Here is a 7,245-nt window from a genome sequence, read left to right on the forward strand (position 1 = left end):
GGCTCCTCGCTCAGATACAACCGCCGGTTTCCTTTACCCGGTGTAATTTAATTTTGATGAGCTTTGCTAATGAGAAGCTCATCAGCACTCCATGCTCGTGGCAGCCCCAGCCAAAAACCAGCGGGTCCGCTGGGAGAGCTGCGATAAACACTTTTTGTGCGAGCTGCACCCGCCTTCAGCCCTTCACAATTTCCGATGTGATCACCCATGTGCTGTAATCACTGCACTGAACAGATAAATGGAAAAGCCCCTTATGAATTCGGCAGCATCTATCGAATAGATCGAGTAAATTTTCCACGGAGGGAAATGCGGACACCAAATCAGACGCTATTTGGCTTTTTTAATTTGTTTAGTAGGTGGAAGAGTCACATGCTTTCAGCCAGCTGGAAGGAAGGAAGGAGGGGAAAGGACTTGACCCTTCTAATCCATCAGTTTCTGGGGGAACTCGGTGCCAAACCAAGAAGCCCCAGGCCTTTTCTGTTGCTGCATCCAGGTAGGAAGAGTTATTTTACATTTTCACTTGCTCTTGTAACTAAAGCAAAGGGAGTTAAATGTATATCTTGTCCTCCTCTGGGAAGTTTTGCTGTGTTGCAGGTGGCTCCCAGAGCTCTGGCTCTGCTTACATGAGGTTCACAAAACCTTTGAAAGGAAAGTTTCTGATCCCAAGAAGCCTCGGGACATCTCTCAGCTGCCCTGGGGAATAAGTGCACCCTGTGTTGCTCCTGGTGGATGTTTCTGAGCCTGGGTTAGACAAACATCCAGTGGGGATAAATCCCTGCCATTCCCAGCAGCTCACTGTGAATCACCTGGATCTCATTCCTGAGCAGATCCTTCCTGGCCATTCATTAACACAAAGCTCTTTGCCTTGTCCTGGCAGAGGACAGGAGCCTCCAAGAACAGCAGAGAAATTGTTTCTTGTACCATTCTTCCCTGTTTCCAGTTGGACCTGGGGTGCTGCTGCTGGCAGAGAGGCCAAGGAGCTTTGGATGTGCACTAGGAAATGTTGACAGAGCTCCTGCAGGGAATCACAGTTGGGGTTTCTGTGTCTTACAGAGTCTTCCAGCCCCAGCCTGAGCCTTCAGGAGCCGTGTTCCAGCTCTTCCAGCTGGAATCCTGGCAGGGCTGGATTTGCATCCCTTCCCAAGGCAAGAGCTGCTCCTTGCAGGACTCGTGCACCCAGCAGAGCCTGTGAGTGCAGCCTGGGAGGTCAGAAAGGAGCTTTGGGCAACTCGGTGTGGGGAAATCACCACCCCTGCTAGCCCAAGGCACAGAGATTCACGGTCTGGGGCACCTCGTTCCCAGGGGATTCTGTGAAGCCATCCCCAAAGCCCTCTGCCTCCACCAGCTGGGGTTTCCTGTGGCACATGGGGCACAGCTGGTTTCGGATGGCCGATGATCTCATCCACACGATGAGGTTCCAGCGCTGGCCCGAGCCGATGGGCAGGGCCCCGTGGATCTGCCCCCCTCGGTGCAGCAGCCCGTGGCCTCCCACATGCTCCACCTCGATGTACTTCGGCACGGGGGTGGGATCCTGCGACAACGGGAGGGGGATTCTCAGTCACACCAGTGCCTCAGATGGTTGAAATTTGTCACCTCTTCCCCCACAGCACCCAGGGAGCAACATGGAAAGGGCAAAATGCACCTCATTCCCTGTGCCAAGTTCAGAGGGAATTCAGAGAGAGTGAGTTTAAAAAAGATAAAGTTTCACTGCTGTATGGGAGCTTCTACACCTTTCTTGCCCTAAAAACAGGTGCTAGAGATGTAGGTTGAAGTCACATATGAAATAAATCTCTCCCTCAGCATGTCCCTGCTCACAGTTTCAGATGTGCATTGAGATGGTCTCTTTCACTCCTGTCCTCTCTTTAAAATACTGAGTATTGGATATTGGAAAATTGCAGCAAAAGAAAAGCTCCTGTATAACCAAGACAAGCACAAAAATGGGGAAGGGACAGAGCAGGTTTGACTGTCAGAAGTAATTGTCTTTTAGAACACAGTGAAAGCCTTGAAGGTGAGGAGGGAGAGGTGAGTGGGATGTGCTCAGTACCTGGTTGAAATCGCCGAAATACAAGTTTCCTTCTGTGAATTCTTTTCCCAGGGAAACGTTCAAGGTGACTTCAGCGTTGTCATAATGAGAGCTCAGGTCCAGGTCCTCGTGCAGGGAGTACTTGACCACAAAAGCTTTGTGGCTGTCCAGGCAGGCCCCGCCCAGCTCCGGGTACAGCAGGGCAGTGATGGGCAGGAGCCGCTCCCGCAGCGGTGTCAGGAAAGGCTCATCCATGCCCAGCTCGTTCAGCAAAACCTGAGGACAGGAGGGGCAACAGCTCAGCAGCTGCAGCTGCTGCTCCTCAGAGCTGTTGTCCTCCTCCAGCCCTGCTGCTGGCTCAGATCAAGGACTTTAGGGCAAGGGCTCCAGCCAGGGAAAAGGAAAAGGAAAGAGGATCAAGGTGGAGAGGGAAGGGGGAAAACACAGAGTACTAAGACCAAAAGGTGAGTGTTCTTTAAAAACTGTCTCCTTGATTTCAGTTTGTATTGCTTAAGCACAAGGAGCTCTTTGCTCTGAGATGCCAACTCCTTCCCCTGCATTCCCACTTTCTTCTGTCCCTGTAACATTCTCTCTACTCTCACCCCAAGGGGCAATGGACTCAAAGTGCACTGTGTAAAATGAGAGACACTCTGGAACTGGAGGGAGTGAGGAGGAGAGCACAGTGAACACTGCCCCTAAGGATGCACAAGAGATGAGTCCTACCCCGTAGTTGTTCATGGTGTTGGGCCTGCCTTTAGGCATATCTGACTGCTCAAAGTTCTCCAGCTCATCCACAAAGGCCTGGCAGAACTCCTCTGTGAACACTGGCAGTCGATAGATCCTCTTATCTGTCAGGAGAGGGGAGACAGAATTTGCTGGGGAAATTCCCAGTTTTCCTGACTGCCTGTCCAGCTGCACTGTGCTGGTGTCAGTGAGAGCATAGCACCCACAGGCTCCACTTTGTGCTGGCACCATTTCCTGGGATCAGCTCTGGGGTGTATTTGTTGTTTTTCATGCTGGTCCCTCATTTCCAGAGCTGAAGGTTGTGTCTGGAACTGGTGCCCTGGATAAATCCAGGAGCTCTGCACACAGACATTGGTGTCTTTTGCCTTGAGGTAAGGAGGCAACTCTGCCTCTTCCCCTCTGCATCTTGGCAGCATTTCTGGTAGGCAGAGAGCTTCACAGCTGCCTCCAGGGAAGCTGAAAACCCAGATCTCTTTTTCAAAGACTGAAATTTAGACTGAAGCTATTCCAGCCCAGACTAACCAACAGGGACTGTCTGCAATGGCAAAACACTCAGGGAGGGAAAACCAAGCTGGGCTCCCAGTGCTCTTTCAGCAGGCTCCCTACTGAGGTGTGGTACAACCAAAACTCCAGCCCTGCTGCAGCTGGAGCCTCTGGTGAGACAATCAGCAGGCTGGGAAAGCAGAAAACAGCCTTTGATCCAGAGCAGAACTGCTGCCTCTCCAGAGACCCTCCTCAGGCAGGGAATAACATCCTGTGTGCCTCAGCTTGTGTCAAAGCAGAGCTGTTCCAGACAGGGCTTGGGAACAGCTGTCACCAGGGAGATCTGTGTGACTGAGGTGTTGTTTTCTTTACCTGAGAATGACTCGAGGTAGCTCAGAAGGCCCTGGAGATCAGCACCTGGAGATGTGCAGAACTTCACAATTTCCAGAAACTCTGGGGCCAGGAAGGAATCCTGGTATCAGGGGAAGGGTGGGAAAAAACACAACAGAATCAGCCTGCACAGCCTGAGAGGGACATGGACTTCCAGGGAAATAGGAACTTCCTTGCTCCTAGGGAGCAAGGCTGAATCCCACTCAGGTTAATTCCACAGCAGGAAATGCAGAATGTCACTGGTGTTTTACCTCGTGGTAAAAATTGCTGCTTGCATTAGTTCATGGTTTTCTAGGAGTAACTGGCCAGATTTGTCACAGACACAATAGAAAAGAGCCTTTCCTGTCTGGAACACCAGGAATCTTGCCTGGAGAACACACTGTGCTGTCATGCTTTTAAAGTTTTAACTCCAGTTTTCATTGCTACACCTGTGTTTTAATTCAGCGCAGCTTTAGCACTGTGCAATCCCGATGAGAGGGGGAAATAAACTGCAAAACTAAAACTTCAGGTAATTTTTTCTGAGTGCAAAAGAGATTCCAAGCCTCCTGTGTACCTGCAGAGTGTACACCTCTGGGTGTTTTGGTTTGTAGCACTTGGAGATGATGGCTCTGCGTTCCACTGACTGATGGATTAACTCTTTTCTTCTCTGCACTTCTGCCTCAATCTGCAAGTAAACAACAGAGCACATGGTCAGAAATCAACAGGGCTGAGTAAAACAGCTCCAGGAATCTGCTCGCTGTTTTAAACCAGTTATTTTTGTTTGGGAGCACCTCTGAGAGACAGAGTGTTTGCTTTGTTTTTCTGTGGTGGAGACAAGCCCAGTAAATATCCGGAGATCCAAATGCCTGAGAGGAGTTGATGTTCTCTTCACAGGTGGCTTAAAAAGTGACTGAGGACTTCCTGTGGAAGTGTCAAGTGCAGCTGTGAGGTTTCAGCCCTTTCAGGCATTCTGACACCTCCTGAATCTGGCTTTTGTTCTGACAATAGAAGCATTGTCCAAAATAAAGACATTTGCTGGGAGCAAGACAAGTCCTGTCATGAAGGGATTACTGCTAAGTGTGGTGGAGACAGGCTAAGCTGCCCTTTCAGAGCAAACAGCTGATCCAGGCAGCTCTTCCCCTTTAATTCCCCCTCCTGAAGTTCATTTGTAACAGTCCTCACTGAGGACTGAGCCAGCAGCCATTCCCTGGGACCAAGCAGCTCCTGTCTTCATTCCCTTTCCCTCAGTATCAAGCCCTGAAGGTCTTGGGAACCAAGCAGATAAATCAAACATTTCTCAGCTTCCTTCTTCTTCCCCTCCTTCCCAGCCCCAAGGTCCCTGGGCCCCAGGTCATAGGACAGGGATCTCTAACCCAGCACTGCCTAAAAAATCAGTATCGAGTTCAAAATGGGAAACTTGGACTGGAACTGCTGCTGGAGAGGGAGAGCTGTGACCTCCCACAGCCGGGGACAGCCACTGTCATCTGCTTCCTCCCAGCACTGAGTGACTCCTGTTTGTTCATGTCATTTTTAAGTGTCCTTTATGATGTTTATACTGATACAGCAAACCTTCTATGAAGATTTGATGAGATCTGAAGAGACCCCAGGTGCTTAAAAAGTAATTAGGACATAGATGATTATAAATTATGACTGAAGTTAGGATCTTGAAATCCTAAGTGAGGCTGGGTTTATAATTTTTTAATGTATTTTTATTTTCTTTATTTGTATTTTCCCATATTTTAAAATCTATTTTTATATTAATTTATATTATATTCTGTATTACATTGCTTGTTGTGCTCCATTGATTCTGCCTGGGGAAATCCTGTGCTGTTGTACTCATAAATTCTGTGCTGTATGAATCATAACATCCAGTTAGTAAAGCTTTAATTAACAGGATGATTTACTGCCACCATCATTCTGCCAAGAATTCACAAAAGAACCTGTCTGTCCCCTTAGGTGACACTGGGGCTGGTGAGTGACTGATCCCTGGCCTGGAAAGGAGCAGAGATTCCGTGGAAAAGGGTGAACTTCTGTGGGATCCCAGCTCGGGGCTGCCTTTAAAAATATGATTGGCAGAAGAAAGGACAAGGAAAGACAAACCCAGCACTGGGAGCCAGCGGAGTAAATCCAAGGAGGGAGCGGCCCAGAGGCCGCCGGGCTGTGTTGAATGACAGATTTAATTGCAGGGTGTTGTCCGAATAAACTCCTCGCTGATGGACGCCCGCGGGGAATTCTTCCCTCTGGAGCGGATCTGGACGCGGTGCCGGGAGCTGGTCCCGGTACTGGGGGGCTCCAGCAAATCCCAAAATCCCTTCGGGACTGACCTCCTGTGCGTGGGAATGCCGCTGGGGAGGGGATCCCCGAGAGAGGCCAGGGATCCCCATCTCCTTTCCCGGGATCGGGAGCTGCCCCAGCTCAGGAAAACCTGAGGGGCTCCGGCAGGAGCAGAGGGATGGAGCGGCTGTGCTGGGGGTGTTCAGCCTGGAGAGGAGAAGCTTTGGGGTGACCTCGCTGCGGCCTTGCAGGGCCTGAAGGGGCCGACAAAAAAGACGGAGAGAGACAATTTCCAAAGGCTGGAGTGACAGGACACAGGGAACGGCTTCACAGCGACAGAGGGCAGGGTTAGAAGGGATTTTGGAAAAAATTTCCGCCCTGTGAGGAGATGCCCAGAGCAGCTGTGGCTGCCCCTGGATCCCTGGCAGTGCCCAAGGCCAGGCTGGACATTGGGGCTTGGAGCAACCTGGGACAGTGGGAAGTGTCCCTGTCCATGGCAGGGCTGGCACTGGATGACTTTGGAAGTTCCTTCCCGCCCCCCCAGCCCATCCCGTGGCTCTGTGAGCCGAGTCCCCGGTGGCCGTGAGGGGCTCCCGCTGCTCACCTCCCTCAGCACCTCCCGGAACTGCTCCTCGCTCCGGCAGCCGCGCTCCCGCAGCGCCTGCAACACACGGGCACGTCACCGCCGCGGCCGCCGGTGCGGCCCGCTCCCCCCGGCCCCTCCCGCCCCCGCGGTACCCGGCCGTGGTCCCGGCGGAGCTGCGGCCCGTCCCGGTACCGCACGTGGAGCCCGAACCGCCCCACGAAGATGTTGTCGGTGAAAAAGCAGGCGCACCCGCGGAACGGCCGGCCCGCGGACATGTTTCCTGTCGGCGAACGCGTCTCGGTCCGGCCCTCAAAGGGCTCCGCTTCCGCCCGCGGGAGGGCGCATCGGCAAATTCCCAACCGGGGTAAAAACAGAAAGCGGCGGAACTCGCCCGTTCTCCCCAGTTTGACGCTTGTTGTTTTTGGCATCTCCGTGACGTCACCGCCGCCCGGTCCCGCAGCGGGACCGCTGCCCCGCAGCCCTCAGGGCCGGGCGGGTTCTGCTCGGAGCGGCAGCGGCCGCCGCAGTTCATTTGCAGACGGTCCCTGAGATCCCCCCGCCCCTCGCGGGGGCGCGCAGCGGGGTCAGCGCGGCCCCGACCCGGCCCCGCCATGGACGCGGCGCTGCCGGAGGCCGAGCGGGAGGTGGTGGTGGCGGCCGAGCCCTGTGGTCACGGCAGCAAGTTCGAGGACATCTACCGGCTGCTGGCCGAGGGCTACTTCCCGCCCAGCTTCTGCTCCATCAAGAGGAAAAACCTCAAGCGCTA

The 7,245-nt window shown here is 52.9% G+C and overlaps 1 protein-coding gene across 1 annotated transcript; it reads right to left on the bottom strand.

Moving 5' to 3' along the window:
• Window positions 1-90: 90 nt before the first annotated feature.
• OGFOD2 (2-oxoglutarate and iron dependent oxygenase domain containing 2) lies at window positions 91-6,754 on the bottom strand. Its single transcript, XM_062504359.1, has 7 exons — window positions 6,632-6,754; window positions 6,498-6,554; window positions 4,194-4,304; window positions 3,623-3,722; window positions 2,747-2,871; window positions 2,045-2,299; window positions 91-1,531 (listed from the first exon to the last, which is right to left on the bottom strand). Exons 1-7 carry the CDS (start codon window positions 6,752-6,754, stop codon window positions 1,256-1,258), a joined length of 1,047 nt encoding a protein of 348 aa, XP_062360343.1. The 3' UTR covers window positions 91-1,255.
• Between the last annotated feature and the right edge of the window lie 491 nt (window positions 6,755-7,245).

This window comes from Cinclus cinclus, chromosome 17 (genome assembly GCF_963662255.1).
Source record: "Cinclus cinclus chromosome 17, bCinCin1.1, whole genome shotgun sequence".
NCBI classification, from domain to species: domain Eukaryota; kingdom Metazoa; phylum Chordata; class Aves; order Passeriformes; family Cinclidae; genus Cinclus; species Cinclus cinclus.

What these genes read in the sequence shown, in the direction of transcription:
- OGFOD2 (XM_062504359.1), bottom strand. Translation starts at nt 6,754, where the DNA reads ATGTCCGCGGGCCGGCCGTTCCGCGGGTGCGCCTGCTTTTTCACCGAC. An exon ending in TCCGCCGGGACCACGGCCGG is followed by an intron (nt 6,555 to 6,631) that starts GTACCGCGGGGG and finishes CGTGTGTTGCAG; the next exon opens with GCGCTGCGGGAGCGCGGCTG. An exon ending in CAGAGGTGTACACTCTGCAG is followed by an intron (nt 3,723 to 4,193) that starts GTACACAGGAGG and finishes CCCTGATACCAG; the next exon opens with GATTCCTTCCTGGCCCCAGA.